Consider the following 20,548-nt stretch of genomic DNA (forward strand, 5'->3'; position numbering starts at 1 on the left):
AGTAGACAAGTACATTTCAAATATTCTACCCACTAGATCAAATATGTACATATTCTTATATAAAACACTCTAAGATATATATATTTTTAAAGGGAGGTTTAGAATAGTATGTATGGTATGCTTCCCCTTGAGAAAAAATAAAGGAGAAAAAGCATATAGATCTTTACTTTCTCTGCACAAAGAACATCTCTGGACTCACCCACTGAGCACCATGGTTGCCTGGAGGAGAAGCAGGGCCTGGACTCAAGGATGGGGGAGGGACTGACTCTTCCCCATATGCACTCTCCTACTATTCAAAATGTGTACCATGTGCATGCACTTTCTCCAACAGAGAAAATATTCCTTCAGAGTGAAGCATTAATAGTTCTTCTTACGTGAATCTTAGACATACTTTTAAGAGACAATAAATCTTGAGCGATATTTAGAGAGTCTGTCTCCCATTAATAGAAATTTTTTTAAAAACATATATTAAGATGAGTCAAATGCAAGTGTTTCTAACCTGTGACTGGTATTTTTCTTTTTTTCGAGGAAGACCAGCCCTGAGCTAACATCCACTGCCAATCCTCCTCTTTTTGCTAAGGAAGATTGGCCCTGAGCTAACATCTGTGCCCATCTTCCTCCACTTTATATGTGGGACACCTGCCACAGCATGGCTTGACCAGTGGTGTGTAGGTCTGCACCCAGGATCTGAAGCAGTGAACCCCGGGCCACCAAAGCGGAGCATGTAAACTTAACCACTACGCCACCAGGCTGGCCCCTGTGACTGGTATTTTTTAGTCTTAGGGGGCTGCCAAAGGCCTTAATACTTCAGAATGTAAATTTCTTTAAAAATAATAGCTCAATAATACTGTCAAGAAATAGACCAGATATAAACATAAAAACTACCATTTTATCCCCTTAATAGCAAACATTGCCAGTGTTCAGGGGCTGTCTCTTGTTGGTACCACATACTTGAATGGGAAAGGATGTGTAAAACTCTGCCACTAAGAAATGGTCACTTCTTTCTTCAAAACCTAAAATGGAACCAAACTCCTGAAAACAAAAAGGAACTTTGCTCCACAGCAGCACTGATATTAAACCTTTATTTTTGTCTTAATAACAAATAACAGCTGAGCTACTTCTAGATAAAGACTTATTCAAAACTAGAGGGAAACTATAGCATACTGAAATAAAGTTCTATAAATAACTGCCAGGAATGGAGAACCTGTTGCTCATTCCACAAACCGTCTGTCTGTAGCACTCCTTGTGCCTTCCGGAGTCCTATTTTCCCTCAGGAAGCTTTCCAATGAAGTCCGTGCCTTATGATTTCTATACATACCATGATTTACAAGCATTACCCCACACATCAAGCCCCCAGTCCACATCAAAGCCCATGAGGCAGACTGTCCAGCTTACTTACTCTGTCATGAAGGAAGATAAGAGCCAGCAAGATGTCATAGATCCCAGCACAGACCTCCGCAGAAGACAACGCCTCCAAAGCCACTTCCAGAGGCTGAACACGCTCAGTGACAAGATGAATGCCATCTGCTTCCACAGTGCAAGATAAAAATCTTAGCAAGCAAGGGTGACGAAGCGTCTTCAAGTGCTTTAAAAATACAAACAGAAGAGTTGATGAAGTTAATGAATCAAAACCAGATTAATTATAGTTCCATATATATGGTGATAAAAGTCAGAAAATGTATACTTGCATTCAAGGTCCTCTCCAGCTCCCTACCCCAAATTTCAAATAAGGCAGTGGAGAATCTGTGACTTGCTCTGACTTTATTCAACTTACCAACACTTAAATAACTCTGCAGAGACTTCCAGTTCTGTTATGGCAGCGTAAGCCACCAAGAGCCCAGACTTCCCAATGATTCCTACTATAAACTCTGAGCAAGTGCCAAAAACAACTCCCTGAGAACTCTGAAAAGTAAAAAGAAGCACCAGATTGTGGAGGGGAATCAAGATTTGGAGAACAGACACCCATGGGGGTGAGTTTCCTGGTTTAGGGGATGTCCCTTCTCACAACTGTGCACTGATGGCAGGCCCCAGTCACAGAGCAGGGTAGCAAAAGTGGCTATAACTCTGATAGAAACTTTGCCATCATTTTGGCCAGAAGAATCACAGAAAGGAACCAAGGCAGGCCTGAGTATGAGAAGGATATCCAGGAGGGCAGAGAGCTGGAGAAGGAGATGCCCTAGTTATCTGCACACCCACACAGCTCTCAGACTAACCCCTGAAGCAAGCATGCACAGGACAGACCCAAACCAGCAGAGCAAAATTTTGAAAAATGAACTGATGTTTGAACTACCACTTGCAGGAAGGGTGTGGGGAGAGTAGTTCAAAAACTTGAGTCCTGGGGGTCAGCCCGGGGGCACAGCGGTTAAGTTAACCACATTCCGCTTCTCAGCAGCCCAGGGTTCGCCGGTTCGGATCCCGGGTGTGGACATGGCACCGCTTGGCACGCCATACTGTGGTAGGCGTCCCACATATAAAGTAGAGGAAGATGGGCATGGATGTTATCTCAGGGCCAGGCTTCCTCAGCAAAAAGAGGAGGACTGGCAGTAGTTAGCTCAGGGCTAATCTTCCTCAAAAGAAAATAAATAAATCAAATCAAATAAAATAAAAACTTGAGTCCTGAACCTAAGGGGATTGATTTCCTGCTAAATCAAAAACATCCACATTCTCTGGAGGATTATAACAGAATCAAGAGTCTATGCAACATGACATTTCAAAATGTCCAGGACGCAATCCAAAATAAGCCAACAACCACCCATGAAAATGTGATCAATTCTTAATGAAAAAGCCAACAAACACCAATCCCAAGATGGCTCAGATACTAGAACTATCAGGAAGAATTTACATCAGTTATTATAACCATTCTCCTAGAGGTAAAGGAAAACAGTCATGAAATAAGTCGAAAGATAGAAGTTCTCAGCAGAGAAATAATGTTATATAAAAGAACTAAATGAAAATTTCAGGAATAAAAAAAAATATTAGAAATAAGAAATTCAATGAATGGACTCTAACAGAACGAAGATGACACAGGGAAGAGTCAGTGAACATGAAGATGTTAACCAATCTGAAGAACAAAGAGAAAAAGTATTTTCTTAAAAAAATGATCAGACCCAGGAACCTGTGTGACAATAACATAAGGTCTAATGCATATAATTGGAGTCTCAAAAGAGAGCTGAAAAGAATTGGAGCATAAAAAATGTGATGGCTGAAAACTTCCCAAATTTGACCAAATACTTAAGTTTACAGATTTAAGAAGTGAACACCAAATAGGATAAATCAAAGAAAACCACACTGAAACACATTATCATCAAACTGCTGAAAATCAAAAATAAGTTAAAAATCTTGGAAGCAGCGTGAGAAAAATCACTCTTTACGTGGAGAGGAATGACAGTTTGAATGATGCAGATTCTCATCAGAAAACAGAGGCCAAAAACAAAGGGGACAACATCTTTGCAGTGCTGAAAGAAAAAAATTACCAACTCTGAACTCTCTATCTAACAAAAATATCCTTCAGGCAAGAAGGCAAAATAAAGGCATTGTTGATGAAGGAAAACAGAAAAGTTATTGACAGAAGCCCTGCTCTACAAAAAATGCTAAAGGAAGCTCTTTAAGCTGAAGAGGAAATGATACCAAAGGGAAACAGGGGTCCTCAGGAAGGGAGGAAGATCATCAGAAATGGTGAATACCAGGATAAATGTGAGGGCTACATTTTTACATCTTAAGTTATTTAAATATATATGACTATTTAAAGCAAATATTCTAACATTGCCTGATGAAGCTCTGAGTGTGTGTGATGTATATGTACGTGTGTGTGAGATATATATTTATATATATAAAACAGTTGACACACATGTCAGGACAGGAGGGATGGAGGCTGGAGACACCCATACGATTCCACGGCTTCTACATTTCCTGTGACGTGGTACAATATTAACCACAAGTAGACTATTAAAATAGCTAGTTACATATACTGAATTCCTTAGAGCAACCGCTTAAAATATATAAAGAAATAAAGCCAAAAAATCAAGATACATTGAAATGGAATACTAAAAAATATTAAAATAATCCAAAAGAGGAAAAGGGAGAACAGAAGAACAAAAACCAGAAGGGGACAATGAAAACAAATAATATAATTGAACCACAGTAATAATTACATTAAATTTTAATGATCTAAATGCCTCAATCAAGAGTGGATAAAAAATGAAGACCCAACAATATGCTGCCTATAAAACACAGACTTTAAAAACAGACAGAGAGCCAGCCCTGATGGCGTAGCGGTTAAAGCTTCCTCCGCTTGGGCAGCCTAGGCCCGGTTCCTGCGCGTGGAACCACACCACTCATCTGTCAGTAGCCACGCTGTGGCAGTGGCTCAAATAGAAGAACTAGAAGGACTTACAACTAGAATACACAACTATGTACTTACAACTAGAATACACAACTATGTACTTACAACTAGAATATACAACCATACTTTGGGGAGAAATAAATAAATAAATAAATACAGAGCTAGGTAAATGGACAGAAAAGGATATCCCATGAAAACAGTACACATATGAAGACTGGAGTGGATCCATTTCTATCATCAAACAAAATACTCTTCAGAACAAAGAGTACTGGCAGAAATAAAAAGGGATATTTCTTAAAGAATAAAAGGGACAATTCATTAAAAAGATACACCAGTTATGGATAAAGAAATTATGGTGTATATATATATATATATATATATACACAGCCATAAAAAAGAATGAAATCCTGCCGTTTGCAACAACATGGATGAAACTGGAGGACATTATGCTAAGTGAAATAAGTCAGACAGAGAGAGACAAATACCATATGATCTCTCATGGAATCTTAAAAAAATGAAATAAAAAATCAAGCTCATAGATACAGAGAACAGACTGGTGGTTGCCAGAGGCAGGGGACAAAGGGTGGGAGAAATGGGTGAACTGTTTTTGTTATTTTATTTTAGTTTAACTAAATTTTTAAAAATACCCCAAAAAAGGCACAATTATAAATGTGTGTGCCTAATGGCAGAGCCTCAAAATACACATGAAGTAAAAATTGGCAAAATGAAAGGGAGAAACAGACAATTCCACAATCACAGTTGGAGGTTTTAAAACTCTTCTTTCAACAATCAACAGAACTAGCAAAAAAAAAAGTAAAAACAGAAAACCTGAATAATATCAACGACCTGGACCAAACTGACATTTACAAAACGCCCTGCCACCACTGCAGGACACACCTTCTTCACAAGTGCAGGTGAAACGGTCACGAGAACAGACCACGCCGGGCCCTAAAACAACTTGGAATGGATTCCAACCTTGGATTTGCCCGAATAGAGGGTAAACATTTCTGATTTTGTTGATCCTGTTTTCTTACATTTTACCTTTTGCTTGTCAAGCATTTAATCCCCTTAAAAATATTTAACCGTCTTTAAAATGTTTATCTTTTTACTATCTAGAAAAGTGATTGTCAAATGTTTTTGTTCACACACTTCACACCAGTAAAAACATTACATAAGTAGCTTATATTAGATGTATATATAATATATATATGTTGTGTGTGTGTATATATATATATAAATAAAATATGTATACTATATAACATCCACAAAATAGAAGGTACCAAAAAAAAGATTAAAAGTAAATTTAAATAGACATTCTCGATATTTTTTCCCCCAAACTGTAATGACTCATGTCGCACAGTCCCTAGGGTACGGATATCCCACTGTAGAAATCCCTTGTATGGAGTGTTCTCCCACACACACACCTTTCTTCTTTGCCCTGTTTTCTCAGCAGACAGGGAGGATACCCAGATGGACGACAAATACAAGACACTTCTGAACATCAGAGGTGAAATCTGTGCAGTTTCTTCCCTTCCCCGGTTGGTTCTCTAACTGCCCTATCAGATCCAGACTTTCCAATCTCCACCCATGCTGCATGTCCCAAAAAATTCGACCTGAGTAACTTCGGAGATCCACGGGCCAAAATTCCCAACCCAGCTAAACAATCCTATCATTTACTCACAGCAAAACTTAAAATGCTGGAAGGTTGCTTTCCTAACAAATCACTCAGTTTTTCTGAAAGAATTTACATGGCCCTAAACTCCGGGGTCTACCCCGTACCATCATTGGGCCTTGGGGCAGCCTTGTGAACCAATCACAAACCAGCAGGAGATGACGGAAGACTTCACCTGGAGAATAACCCTCAAGAGAACATCAGGTTTCATTTTCACAAATAAGCACTTAGTATGGAATGCTCCAAAACACCTTCCTGGAAGAATATGGCACAGTGTAAGAGCCCATAACCCAGCACTGGCACACACTTTCTATCAGTCACCTCAAACTTGTCTATTAAATGTCTCAGGTAAGATCACAGAAGAATCTTCTGAGTGTAGCAATTTGTCCAACGTCTTTTCTTTTAATAATCTAATTTTGCCAACTCTGGGAATAGCTCCAATAGAGTGTTTTGTTTATTCTTAAGAAGGAATATGTTACCCTCCCCTGGGTTACTCTAATAAACAAAAAGAAAGGGTTAAGAAAATTTCTTTAACTAGCAATTATGAACTATTAATTTGTGTATTTGCCTTTAAAACAATCCATACATACACATATGTACACAGCAATGACACAATGAGCCAAGAAGTGTGCTGGCAGGTTGGCTGAATGAGTGTGGTTAATTGGAGAGAATTTCTTTCAAGTGTCTTTTGAGCTATGGTTTCTGAGTAAAATTACACAACCTCTTTCATATTTTCATTTTAAAAATCATTTCAAATTATCTGCAAAACAAACATGAAATACTTCACTTTCCCCTGTTTAGGGGAAAGTCTTCGTTCAGCTTTTATGTCTTGGAGCTCTAATTTTTTCCCTTGGTTTATGTACCTTCTTTTATTGTCCTTCTAGTACTCAGGGCAGACTATTAAGTTAGAAGGAATGCTACCTGGTTCAGTGCTGGCATGGAAACACAGACTCAATAAATGTTAACCTGATGAAGAAATGCAATAAGAAGTTCCATTTTCACTCCTGCTTATTTTTTAACCCTACATGCCCAGCAAAATTCTTGGTCCAAAGTGACTTGTTTGTTTAATGAAGGAAGAAAGGAAGGAATAACTTGCTGCATGATTCTGAGCAAGACACTTAGCAGGACCTGTGCTTGTCGCTCCCCTCTGGCACACACAATGTTAAGCATAAACTATACTTTTTTTGTTAAATATGAGTATTACTAGATAACTCGCCAATATTCACACTTATCTATGCCCATATGGAGATGTTAAATGTGAGATTCTAGTCTTGAATATAAACTATTCCTACTTTGCAGGAATCGGTTATGACTCAGCTATCCAGAGAATTAACTCAAGCCTTAGGGACTTGACTTTTCATTACTGTTCTACCTCTGATTTGCTAGTTCACTTTGAAAACTACACAAAGTAGTAGTTCTTAACTATAGCTCAAATTCACTTGGAAGTTTTTAGACAGGGAGAAAGTCATAATTTCACTCTGTTAAAGAAATATAACAAAATAACCAAGAAGCCTAAACTAGAGAGCAAGAATTTTCAGGGAAAAATATTCTTCCTTCTTCCCCTAAGATGCAAATCTGAGACAAAGATGGAAGTACATTCTGGCTTTAAATGCCCACTGCCAGGGCCGGCCCAGTGGCGCAGCGGTTAAGTCCGCACATTCTGCTTCAGTGGCCCGGGGTTTGCCGTTTCAGATCCCGGGTGTGGACATGGCACAGCTTGGCAAGCCATGCTGTGGCAGGCATCCCACATATAAAGTAGAGGAAGATGGGCATGGATGGTAGCTCAGGGCCAGTCTTCCTCAGCAAACAGAGGAGGATTGGCAGCAGATGTCAGCTCAGGGCTAATCTTCCTCAAAAGAAAAATAAATAAAATACATGCCCACTGCCTGGAGGTTAGATCCTGAACTAGGAAGAAAAAGCAGAAAGGGAAAGAGATAAAGGACTCTATTTTGGAAACCCTGCACCTGAGGTACTGGTGGAACATCCAGGTGGAGATATTCTGTAGGCGGGTGGAAATACAGACCTGGGGCTCCCATAAGAGGTTCCTGCAGATAATGAGTTGGGGTGGAAGGCTGGATGGCCATAAGCATTAGAGGGAAAAGGAGGAGCAGGTGTAGTGTGAACACTGTGGTGGGAGCTGGGAAAGGGCCAGTTCACCTGGTGGCCCTCCCACACCTGAGGGATGGGGGAATGCCTGTGAAGTTCTTCTGAGTAGACAACGCTCAGGAGCCTTGGAAGAGAACCTGATTTTGATCATGAGAGGAAGGAAATAATTTTTTCAAAAGTTAACAATGGGCGTGGTCCTGTGGCGTAGTGGTTAAGCTTGGCATGCGCTGCTTCAGTGTCACAGGTTCATGGGTTTGGATCCCAGGCGCAGACCTATACCACTCATCAGCCATGCTGTGGCAGCGTCCCACATACAAAATAGAGGAAGACTGGCACAGATGTTAGCTTAGGGCTAGTCTTCTTCCAGCAAAAAGAAAAAAAACTAACAATGTAGGCAAGTTGATTTACTGGAACAATGGTTGTAAACAGCATAGAAAAGGGCTAAGAGGGAGAGGAACAAAAAGAAGATGTCAATCTAAGGAAGAACTGTAAAGCATTCCCCAAATAGAATGCGAGCTCCTCTGAGCACAGCAATCATCTCTTCCATTTCTTTCTCATCCCACACCTCGTGGGCTCTCAAATATGCTGAATGGCCCTCCCACAAACCAGCCTGAATCCATCACAGAGAAGAGCACGAGGTCCCCCCAGACACTCAGCAGAGCACTTGTAGAGCATCTGTCTGCCTATTCCTAGAGCCCAGCATGGCTGGCTGCCTGGTGTCAGGGCACTCAGGAGTCACCACAAGCCTGCACTTACCAGGGAGCCCTAACTAAGCACGTAGATTAAAGTAAACACAGTAACCCAATTCTGACTCAGGATTTACCATTCCTCACAGGCTACTGGATAGAAATGAATCATAATCACCAGTGAGACAATTATACTTGACAGCTAATGAATTCAAGATAAAGTAAGAAGGTCTCATGGACTTGAAGTATTTCTGATATTGTCTTGTGACCAAAGGTTAGCCTTGCAATCCCTCTTGCTTCAGAGGTCTAACAGTGTACTGTGATTGTTATTCTTTATTTATAGCAGTAGAGGAAGAGTATAATTACTACCTGACAGTATTTGGCAAGGAAAACCCTGTATATTTGCTTGAAATGGTCATTAAAATTGCCAAAGGTAGGATTAGGAACCTGAACTCTAGAACAGTGAGGCGAGCTAACTACATTGTTCTAATGTTTCAGGTATCTAGGAAATCAAATTCCTAAAACTTGATGCAACGTCACACATTTCTTAAGTACTGTGGCCCAAATCTAAACTCCTTATCATGTTGCTGCCATTTCAAATTTCTCAGGTTCACGTCTCAGGAATTCAAAGGCACAAGATGGCCTGAAGAACACAACAGACAAGCCTATGAACCACTTGAAAATGCTTAGGCCCGGCTTAGAAGGGTATGTGCATACACTAAGGGAGAAAACATCTTCCCTCTCAAGCTTCCCACAGCATGGAAGTCTTCAAACATGGAGAGTAGATCTTTGTTTTTTCCTTTAAAAATTGTATGATCTGGGCATTCAACTTTCTTGGGACATACACCATAAAGAGCAACATAATTTTAAACAATCTTATGTTTCATAAACAAAACTAAGAAAGATTATAAATCTCCAGTACTTCACTAGTAATAGTCATTCTAAATAATTATTTTTAAAACATGCAAGCTTATTAAATGAGAATAATACAAAGCATGTCAGATATTAACTGTACATAAGAGTAAGACAATGAGGCAAGGCATTTCATATTTTGCAAAATCACAATAAAAATTATTAATTTTTATTTTTAATTAAAAAGTATTCAATTCCTAGATGGAATGGAAAAGAGACAAGCTCATGGTCATAACACATAGTCTTACCAAAAAGCAAAATTACCTAGCAACAAAACAGCCAGCCATACTTTTTACCACAATACATTAATGGAAAACGCATCCTGAGAGGAACATTTTCCTTAGGAATCATCTCATAACTGTTAACTTCATGCCTGACCAAAGAGATAACATCAAATAATGAACTAGCGTGACAAATAAAATGCTGAAATTATATTACTAATATATTATTATATTATAATATAATCCTTTATAGTCATTAAAAAAGGTAAAAACCATTTAAACAGACCTATGAAACAGACATCAATGTAAACAGATATCAATGTCTCATACTTTTTGATAGTACGAAGTGACTCAAGGTAATACAGGTGGTAACTTTAACAAAATAAAGATATCAAGTCGATCTGAAAGCAGCGTGCCTGCCAGAGTAAACATGATGAGTGAATTAGCTAATACAACTATACTCACCTTTTAGGACCTTCCCAAAATAATCTAAACAGATGAATATCCAAGGAAATGGCTAGCTATCCAAGGAAATATCAAGTAGTGCCTTTTTTTCTCTAATTTGAAAAGACACTCAGGGTAGTTTTATTGAATTATGTTACGCAGTAGAATCGTTTTCCTAGTACGAGGCCAGCGTCCCCTGACAGCGCATCAGACTGTGCTACCCCGGGGAGCCTCTGCCAGGAGCGGCACTTGGTGGGTGCAGGTGAGGAGGACCTTTGCCCTAAGGAGGAAACTGAAGCCTCCAGAAGTCCATCATCTGTCTAAGGCCCCTCAGCAAGAACTAGAGCCCAGGGCCAGCATTCCTCCCAGGACATCGGGCCCATCTCCCAGTTAACACTCTTTCTGGGGGCACCCAATGCCTCGGGGAAAGAAAAAGTACTTGTTACAGTTCTTAAAGTATTTTATTTCCAGGTCCATCATCAATACACTAATTAATATGCTATCAATATTTACAGCATTTTTGCTAAGCTAGATTAACTCCCTTTATCTTATATTAGCCATGTAAAATCACCTCCCAAACTTTCTCATTAAAAAATCAAATATGATGATAAAAGTTATCATGCTCACTTGGATGAAGCTTTCTGGCTAAACCTATGGTACCTGATCACGTCATGCAAGGTGAAGACATCCCCATGAAGTAAGGACAACTATGTTATTAAACTAGAATAAAAATACTAGTCCTTATGACCTACCTCCTTTGAGCTCTATTAATTTCACATTTTTTAATAGCAAACAAGATAGTAAAAAGTACTAACTATTAAGTAGTCGCCTATTAGGTACCTTAGCAGCTTTATTAACCTTGTCTTCGTTTTCTCTCTTATACACGAAAACTGAAGCACATTTGCCATCCTGCAGCACCGTGGGGTAAACAGCAAGTCCGGAGGGTAAGGTGAACGGCGGTTCCTTCAGCGCACAGCTCTTCAGAGCGCTGTTCTCTGACCCCATCCCTTACAGAGGCAGTGCTGCAGCCCCTCCGCAAAGCCAAGCAGACCTGCAAGAAAACAGAAATGTTTCCACACACTAAGTTTCTATCTGCAGCATGAGCCAGAGAGAGCCCCGCATCCAGACACACCACTAAAACCTACTCGTTTCTACAATCCTCGTACGGTGGGCCATGTGACCATAAAAATGGTAAACGCTCAACAAGTTACTCCAATGCTTGTCGATTAACAACTAACAGCTCTGGAGAAAATGCTCTTAACCACATAGTTACTCCCAGTTACTGTCCCTCCCAACCCCCACCACACACACAGAACTTTCAGAGTGGAAAGGCCATCAAAAATAGAATAAGATCATTCATGCTCTAACCCACTCACAATCCTGCCCCACAGAGGAAAATGCTGTAAAACTTGATTATTCAAAACATGCTAAACTTCTGTACATCTTAAATAATCTCAAATTATAAAGCAAGACAATACAAATTGTAGAATATTTCTAACAACAATGAAAAACATGTCAACAAATGGAGAGCTCATATAAACCAAGTAAAACATGAAAACACCAGTAGAACAAGGGAAAGGAAACAGACAACCCACTGAATACAAATGACAATAAATGTAAGAAAAAGTGAGCCCTCACTGCTCTTCAAAGACCTGCTAAGTAAAAAGAAAAACCACAAAATTTTTTGATCTCAAATACATACATACACGAGATTTTAGAAAATGCAAACTACTCTATAATGACAGAGTGGATCAGTGGTTGCCTGGGGTGGGGGCCCAGTGAGAGGATCCAGGGGAGAGGAAAGGATTACAAAGAGAAGCAAGGAAACTTTGCAGGAATGGATATATTCATTATCTCGATTATGATGATTATGGTGATGGGTGATCACAAATATCAAAACTTACAAAATTATACACTTTAAATATGATCAGTTTATTGTATGTCAATTACACCTCAACAACGTTGTTTTAAAAAGAAACCTGTATTATATATCTATATCTGTAGGTGTATACACACACACACATACACACACACATACATACATACACAGACACAGACTTGAAAAATATTCTGAAGTATTAACAGAGGTTTGCCATGGGCTGCCAGATCACGGGTAATTCACATACGTACAGACACAGACATTTGCCTGCGCCTCCCAAATCTTCCACAATGAGAACATATCTTTCTTTACAACAGGGATACAAACTCACATGGTTACAACAGGCAATGCAGAGCCGTCCAGCAGTATTGGTAGAGCAGCAAAGGGCCTACTGTGTGTGCACAGGCACCTACTGTGGGAGGGCTTGCACTCTGAAGGGAGCGGCCATCACAAAGTTCCAACCAGGCCTGCAGTTCCAGAGCAGCCAGATTATGAGAGTTATCACAAGGAGCCAAGAGCCTGAATACTTATGTGGAAATGTCCATTTTCTCCAATGTTGGCTTAAATTTCTTTAAATCTGTATAGGCCACATAAGATATGCCTGGAAACTCTGTGGCAGTCAGCTTTCAGCTCTGGCTTTACTATAATTTTTAAAATAAGAAATAAAAAGAGTTCATGCTAACTCTGGTAATGTGGCAAGAAGTTACGAGTGCTAAATAACACGGCCAGAAGTTCTGCGTCGACCCTTAACAATGTCAGCTTAAAATCTACATATAATAATATAATAATTTCAGTTTAAATACATCTAAACTGTATTTAGATAAATACAAACCCAACAGTCATTATACACAGACCCTCTATGTGGATTTTTTTCCGCTTTGGTGAAGTTCTGTACAACACTTCCCATGTTATCAGAGTATGTGATGCTGCTCCAGACACACACCTAGAATAGAGAATTTCAAGAGCCTACAGACCCACATACGTCATTGTACAAGGAACACAACAGGTACAAGGGCTAATGCCAACTAAAACTGAAGGTTTTCAAAATCCAAGAATGTTTCTGAGGGTAAGAACTAAGTTGGTTTTGTAACAAATCGACAGAGGGCTACCAACCTGGCAATTTATCTTCCTTAAGAATGACAGAAAAGTAAAAAAAAAAAATAATAAAGGTACTAAAAATGCCAAATCTCAACTATATGTAACATCCACCTTTCTATTGGGACTACAAATAAAAGGAGTGTTTATGTGGAATCATGGAGAAGAGCAACTATTGTTCATTCCCCTGTTCTGAGGATGGCGCGCTGCCTGCCTAGCCTGGGACGCCCACTCCCACCCCTTCCCCCTGAGGAGAGAGGGTCAGGGTCAGGTTCAGCACTTGCATCTTGCTCCTCTCTTCCCTGGCATAGTTAATGGGTCAGGTGCTACCCCGGGCCAAAGGGCAGTCAGTTCACACGTTAGCCATCTCTCGGACCCACGGCCTGGACAAAGAGCCGGACCGGCCAGATCATTGCCCCAGGAATCTGAATGAACGAGAGAGATTTTTGTCTATTAGCAGCACGGCTGAGAGTAAAAGATGACATGAGGTAGAGCCAGGGCTACGGTAAGCCAAAGCCACGCAGAAGCAGAAGCCCGGCAGGCACCGAGGAAGCCAGCCGGCAGCAGGAGAACGGGAAGCGAACAGTGAGAGAGCAGCCTAGTCAGAGACTCGGGGGCACATCACCACCCTCCATCTCAAGGCCACAGGGAGCCCAGCTTCAAACCCACATCCTCACTGCCTCACTGACACACTTACAACCAGGAGCAGCCTGAGTACACCCGAGGTAGCCTGAATGCATCTACATTCTTTCAAACCAGTTGCTATTTCACAAGCAGAAAACTCTACTTCTCTTTAACTCCTCCAGTCTGAAAAACCAGTCAGACTAGAGGAATGAGTCAGAGAAGCATCACTTCGAAAGTGTATATCTGAAACTAGTCTAACCTCCTTCTCTCTCTGAGCCACAAAATATAGCTTTCCAAAATCAACCCAGAAGGAACTGCAAGAAAATGAAAATCCTCTTGGCAGAAAATCCTGCTGAGTTTTTAGTTTTAACACCAGTCCCCAGAGGAGCTAAGATGCTCACAGGACTCAGGGGCAGTGCTCTGGCTGAAGGAGTGGCAGTCCGCAGAGGGACAGCAATGGACATTTCATTTACTCAGTCATTTCTAAATAGCAAAACACTCCCTGTGGGAATACTGGGCCTCACAACATCCATTAGCCCTCCAGTTAATATGATAAATTCCACTACAAGATAATTAACAGTTCAGGGTTATGAAAGCTTTAGGAAGAGGTTAAAATTGGTAATTTTTCTTAGCAGTGTACGTTTTGGGTCTAAGACCTTAAGAAATACCACTTAAAAATTAAAAAGGAATGACTTCCTTTGATGAGAGAACTCGGGCGAAAGGAAGCCATTTTAGCGTTTGGAAAGCATGATTAATGTTGACAGAAGTCTACTGATACCATCAGTGCGCTGCTCACAGACCAGCAGGGTTATATTCTCTGTCCAGCACAAACTTCATTAGCGAGAAATGAAAAGATGTGCTGTTGACTGCAATCTGACAACGTCTCAAAAGCAGTTAATTCTTAATTCTTTACTTCACACAATGGTACCCTAAGAGGCACAAAAACTGTTGATATAAAGTGCTTTAAAAATGATAATTCAGCTAAAATGGATTTACTGAAATGTTAAGACTGATAAACAATACACTCGTACTTCCAAAACGCTCTCCTCCTTGTTTTGAGGAGTGAAGGGGAAACACAAAATCTTTTAGCTTTGAAATAGCCACAAGAAGGTAGAAAAGGATATTCTAACAGAGATATTAGCATGGGTATTTTGCAGAATTTACCATCTCCACTCTCTGTAATATAACGCTGAGGAGGCGGTTTCTGACTTGAACAGCATCATGGTCTTAAAAATTTGTTCACCTATCTTCCTCTATCCCTTTGCTTCTTGGACAGTACATGAAGATTCTGGGCCACCTGTAGATTATGAAAGCCCTTTTCCGGGTCACTGAGCAACTCACAGACTCTACTGAGAAATTTGTGTCGCCTGGGGAACTCTCTCTCCCTCTGTTTCTTTCGCGGCAATTAATGGAGATGATCTTGGTCCTAGCTCCCTAGCTTGGAAGTTCCAAAGCTAATGGCTTGCACCGTGACTTCCAAGAACACACTGTACTCACTGATACTTTGTTACCTGGCGATAACATTACTCCGGGCCCTCTGCTTTGATCTGTTTCAGGTATATATCCCCTGGACTGAACTCAGTCCAGCACTGCTAGCTAACCAGCAACACACAACGAGGCCTTCGTGGACCAAAAGAACTCAGTATGATTTCAGCTAGGAGAGGTTATGTAGATATGCACACGGGTCCTTAAAAACAGCAGTAACAGTGATTCCAAAATTCAGGGCCGGACTGTGAGTATTCACATGGTTTCCTAAATATGATCTGCTGAGAAATGTTTCATTTTTATTCTAAATAAAGAGCACTTCGCAAAGACAGGAGCCAACAGGGCCTCTGGGGCCCTGGCACTGGTCTTGGGTCCAGAACGAAGGCGCCTTCCCAGGGTGGGCGCGACCCCAGGCTCCCAGGCTCGGGCAACGCCGCCCGGCGCCGCCGCGCACACCCGCCCGCCCGGGAGCGGGGTGCTGGGGTCCAGCGGGGCGGGCGCGGCCCCCGGGGCGCAGAGGGGCGGCGGCGCTCCCACCGCGCTGGCCCTCACCTTCCACGCCTGCCCCGAGGCCCGGCTCCGCGGCTTCCTCGGCAGCTCCGGCCGCTGGCACCGGGCAGCGGTCACCCGCCAAGCCCAGATTAGAAAGGCGCCCGAAATCAGCAGGGGAGGCTGCGCGGAGGCGGAGAGCAGCTCAACCGGCCGCGGCGAGCTCGCCCCGCGCGGGTCCCAAGCGCGGCCCCGCGGCCGGACGCGCGCCCCCGCCTGCGCTCGCGGCCGGACCCTGCCCGCGGCCCAGTCCCGCGCCCACGGAAGACGCGGCGCGGGGCTCGCTGTTACCTGCGGGAGGGCGGCGGGTGGCAGCCGGGGGTCTTGGCTCCGGTCCCCTCTTCGCCCCCTGTTGACACCAGCCACCCTCGCCTCCCCCGTGAGGCTCTGGCCACTACACCCACAGCCTTCCGAGGTCTGGTCCCTCTGACACCATAGAGACAGGCGCGGAAACCGGACAGAACGGCAGCCTCCAGCCCTCCGACGCCACCACTGAGAGGAACGAACCCGGAACCGAGCTAGAGCGGCCACACAGCGCTCCTCAGGACGGTGCCATCTTGAGTGTGGGCGCCGCGGCTGACCTCGCGTTTCACTCGCTGCTCCCAGCGGCCCAGTTGGTCTGCGAAGATGTCCCCTCCCTTGGCCTTCGACTTGAAGGCGCAAGTTTGTCTTGATTTTAATGTTTAGGCTTTTCTTGCGCAGTTTTGATTTGATTTCCGCCCGAATCTAAAATGGCCGCCGGTCGCCTCTAACGAACAGTACAGGGAGGGCGGAGCAAAGGAGGGCGGGGCGGGGGCGGTCGGCGAGGGTTCCTAGGAGGGACGGCGCTCGCCCGCGGCCCCGATTGGCTGCGCCGCGTGGGCCGAAGTCTTGCGGAAGGGCGGCGGAAGCTGGCCGAGGTCGTGGTGCTTCCGCTTCAAGCGTTTGGAGCGGAAAGTCGCAGGTTACGCTTAATTCAGGAAAGAGTCAAATTTGGGACTATTAAGGTTAAGAGTACCTATTATTAATATTAATGGTTTCTATTTGATAGGGTGTTGTGAGAAGAAAGTGAATATACGTAGTAGTTTTAAAACTACATGATTCCAAGGAAACGGAATGTATTTTTCCTGTCATCATCACTACTACTCAGTGCTTTTACAACCTCGCAGTTGACAGCTAACCTAAATCCTTTGATCATCTGAAGCTTTTAGGTTCTTTCTTGTGGGTAACAGTAGCTGAAAGGTTTTAGGATGGATAAGGACCCCACAATTTCTTCAGCAGGTTAAATGAAAGCAGTGTAAGACCACATTTTGTCCCTTATTCAGAAATGTATTAAACAAATATTTATTAGGAGGCAGGCACAAATAGTATTTAATCTGGCCCAAAGGCTTAATGAAGGCCCAGCTTTCTGTCCTAGGTTGGCGCTGTCCTACTAGAAATAGAATTGAAGCCTCAAAGACGTATGTAATTTTAAATTTTCTAGTAGCCACATTAAAAACGGTAAAAAGAATGAGGTGAAGGTAATTTTAATATTATGTTTTAACACCATATCCAGATTGTCATTTAGACATGCACTCAATATAAAATTAATGAAATATTTTACTTTTTTTTGTGCTGTCTTCAGAATCTGGTAGATACAGATTTTTTACAATCTGGATTAGCCATATTTTAATGCTCAATAGTCACATGTGGATAGTGCCCACCGTTTTGGAGAGTGCAGTTCTGGCGGTTGCCCACCACCTCGGACTACACAGTTGAGAAGCACAGCGCTGCTGAGCAGGATTCTGTCACTGCAGTCAGCATCAGCGGCTGGCAACCGGAAATCTTCCAGACCAGTCACAGAGCCAGGACCAGGAGGAATGGCGCCTCACATGGCATCTCCAAGGGCCGAGGGCCCCACGAATTTTTAGACCCTGTTTATTCAGGAGTGGAGAGCATTTTCTAAAATATTTTAAACAATTCATCTATCTTGAATTCTTTTGAGAACCCAACTCTAGAATTCATCATGATAATAAGCTGTTATTTTTGCCAATAAAAACCCATTTCTGTCACTCATGCTAATTAGCAAAACATCTGGTGTTGTCAGAGATCAAGGTGCCTAAAGTATCTGTAGCTCCATTTTTGGAATGTGGCCTTTCTGGTATGACACTAGCTAACTACCCTGGGAATGTGGATTCATGATTATTAGAATACTAGTAATAAATAAATAAAACAAGGTAATGTGATAATTATAGCAGCTAACATGTTGAGTACTTACTATGTGTTAGATACTTCATATGTGTTAATTCATTTAAGCCATATATCAACCCCATTTTGCACATGAGGAAAGTGATGCACAGACAGGTTAGGTAAGTTGACCAGTCATACAGCTGGTAATACCATGGAGTAGTTTGCCTACAGATTTCGTGTTCTTAACCACAGTACCATTCTGCCACCCTAATGTAACAGAGAGCAACAGCTTAAGGGAGAAGACAGGAGAGGAAAGGGAGTTAGATGGACCCTCAGAGAGGGCCTCTTTAGAAAGGTGATATTTGATCTGACCTCTGAATGACAAGAAGGAGTCAGTTATGGGGAGATCTATGGGCAAACCTTTCCTGGCACAGGGAACAGCAACTGTAAAGACCTCAAGGCAGGAACTAGCTTGGCATGTTTAAGGAAGAGGAAGAGGCCAGTGTGGCTCCAGTATAGTAAGTGAAGGAGAGAGTGGTTCAGGAGAGGTCACCGAGAGAGTGGCTGGGGCTTGAAGGTCACGTGAAGGCATTTGGAAGCCACTGAGCATTTTAGGGAAGAGAGTAGCATCTAGTCTAGTGTTTTAGAAACTCACCCTGGCTATTATGTGGAGAATGGATCCTAAAGAGGGGAGACAAGTTAGGAGACATTAGCAATAGTTTATGCAGGGAATAATTGTGACTTGCGCTATGGGCGAAGGAGTAGAGGTGGAGTTAAGTGGCCAGAAATATATTTTGAGGTAGAGTGCTAGGGACTGAACTGAGTCCCATCCCCGGACCCCAACTGCCCTTGCCAGATTCACATATTAAAGCCCTAACTCTGAGACGGGACTTTGGGAAATAATTCAGGTTGGATGAGGTCATGAGGTGGGATCATAATGATAGGACTAGCGCCCTTGTAAGAAGAGACGCTAGAGAGCTTGCTCTCTCTCTGCCCTGTGGGCGGGGTGAGAAGGCAGTCATCTGGAGCCGGGGGGAGAGTTTTCACCAGAGCTGTGAGGGTGTAAGTGACTTGTTTGAGCTACCCAGTCTGTGGCTTTTTGTCCTGGCAGCCCAAGCCCGCTAAGACGTGGAGTTAGTGGTACTTGCTGCTAAGAGGCAGTGAAGTGAGGAATCCAGCCTGCTGCCTTGGGTTTTGGCTTGAGCAATTGGGTGCATGGTGAAACCATACAAGTTTGCAGAACCTGTAAAACATCCAAGTGGCACCATGAGGTCAGTTGATGGCTACAAAAGTTTGAAGCTCAGTGAAGAGGTCTGGACAGGAGAGAAAAATTTGGGAATCAGGGTCTCCACAGGTTGTAAATCTCCTGATATCCTGTATGCTTCAGCTTTAACTTCAACACAGAGAAAAACAACTACGATGCAACACAGTATCTGAATAAATGAACTGTAGAGACTACTTCTCTGTGTAAGATTCTTTGTTGGTTATTCAACGATGTGCTGGTAAATGTTTAACAGCTTATAAAGTTTATATATATACTATATAAAGGATATGAAGGATACGCAGCAATTTACAAATAGAATATATGATGTCCTTTATTGTAAATTTCACATGGCCAATTGATTCTCACAGTACGTTTTCATTGATTTTTGCCACACTCTTATACCCACGGCCAACCTGTGGTTGCAACCGATGAACGAGTGTAGTTCTGACATGAATGTTGGTTACTATCTTCGTTTATGTTAACAGTTAAGATGAAACTGGAACAACAAAGACATTTGTTGGAACTTCATTTGTTCGTCAATGATAGGAGTTAACTTCTATGCTGAATCTGATCATAGGTTTTGAATATTAGAAGATTATTTCCTTAATTTTTTGAACTATCACAATTTAACAGCTGCAGTCAGGATACACTTTTAAGGGCTTTTTCCTTTTTTTTTTTAAAGATTGGCACCTGAGCTAACATCTGTTGCCAATCTCCTTTTTTTTCCTGTCTTCTTCTTCTCCCCAACGCCCATCAGTACATAGTTGTATATTCTAGTTGTGGGTGCCTCTGGTTCTGCTATGTGGGATGCCACCTCAGCATGGCCTGATGAGCAGTGCTTGGTCTGTGCCCAGGATCTGAACCGGCGAAGCCCTGGGCCACCAAAGCAGAGTATGCAAATTTAACCACTTGGCCATGGAGCCGGCCCACACTTTTAAGTTTAATTTGCATTGTTATTAACATTTCTTCATCACTTTACTAAGTCTAAACAATCAACAAAACCTTAAACAAAGCCCTGATTTGTAGCATTTGCTGATTTCTATAGTGTAAATACTCCCACCATGGCCAACTTCAAGATACCAGTGTGACATCACTGAATGCAGAATCAGGAAGAGATGTGC

At 42.2% G+C, this 20,548-nt stretch overlaps 1 protein-coding gene across 7 annotated transcripts in view; it reads right to left on the minus strand.

Annotated features, from left to right (window-relative positions):
- Positions 1-16,530, minus strand: part of SCYL3 (SCY1 like pseudokinase 3) — a 40,026-nt gene extending 23,496 nt beyond the window's left edge. For 2 of the 7 annotated variants that reach the window (XM_070266646.1, XM_070266644.1), the window contains exons 1-3: positions 16,019-16,157; positions 11,199-11,434; positions 1,400-1,585 (exon numbers count right to left, since the gene is read on the minus strand). In XM_070266646.1, the coding sequence (XP_070122747.1) occupies positions 1,400-1,585; positions 11,199-11,291 (279 nt within the window). In that variant the 5' untranslated portion in view covers positions 11,292-11,434; positions 16,019-16,157. Of the gene's footprint in view, positions 1-1,399; positions 1,586-11,198; positions 11,435-16,018; positions 16,240-16,306 lie in introns of those variants that run through there. The other 5 variants (XM_023640524.2, XM_005609646.4, XM_023640526.2 and 2 more) reach the window with 5 other exon arrangements.
- Between the last annotated feature and the right edge of the window lie 4,018 nt (positions 16,531-20,548).

The sequence above is a fragment of the Equus caballus genome, chromosome 5, assembly GCF_041296265.1.
Source record: "Equus caballus isolate H_3958 breed thoroughbred chromosome 5, TB-T2T, whole genome shotgun sequence".
Classification (NCBI taxonomy): domain Eukaryota; kingdom Metazoa; phylum Chordata; class Mammalia; order Perissodactyla; family Equidae; genus Equus; species Equus caballus.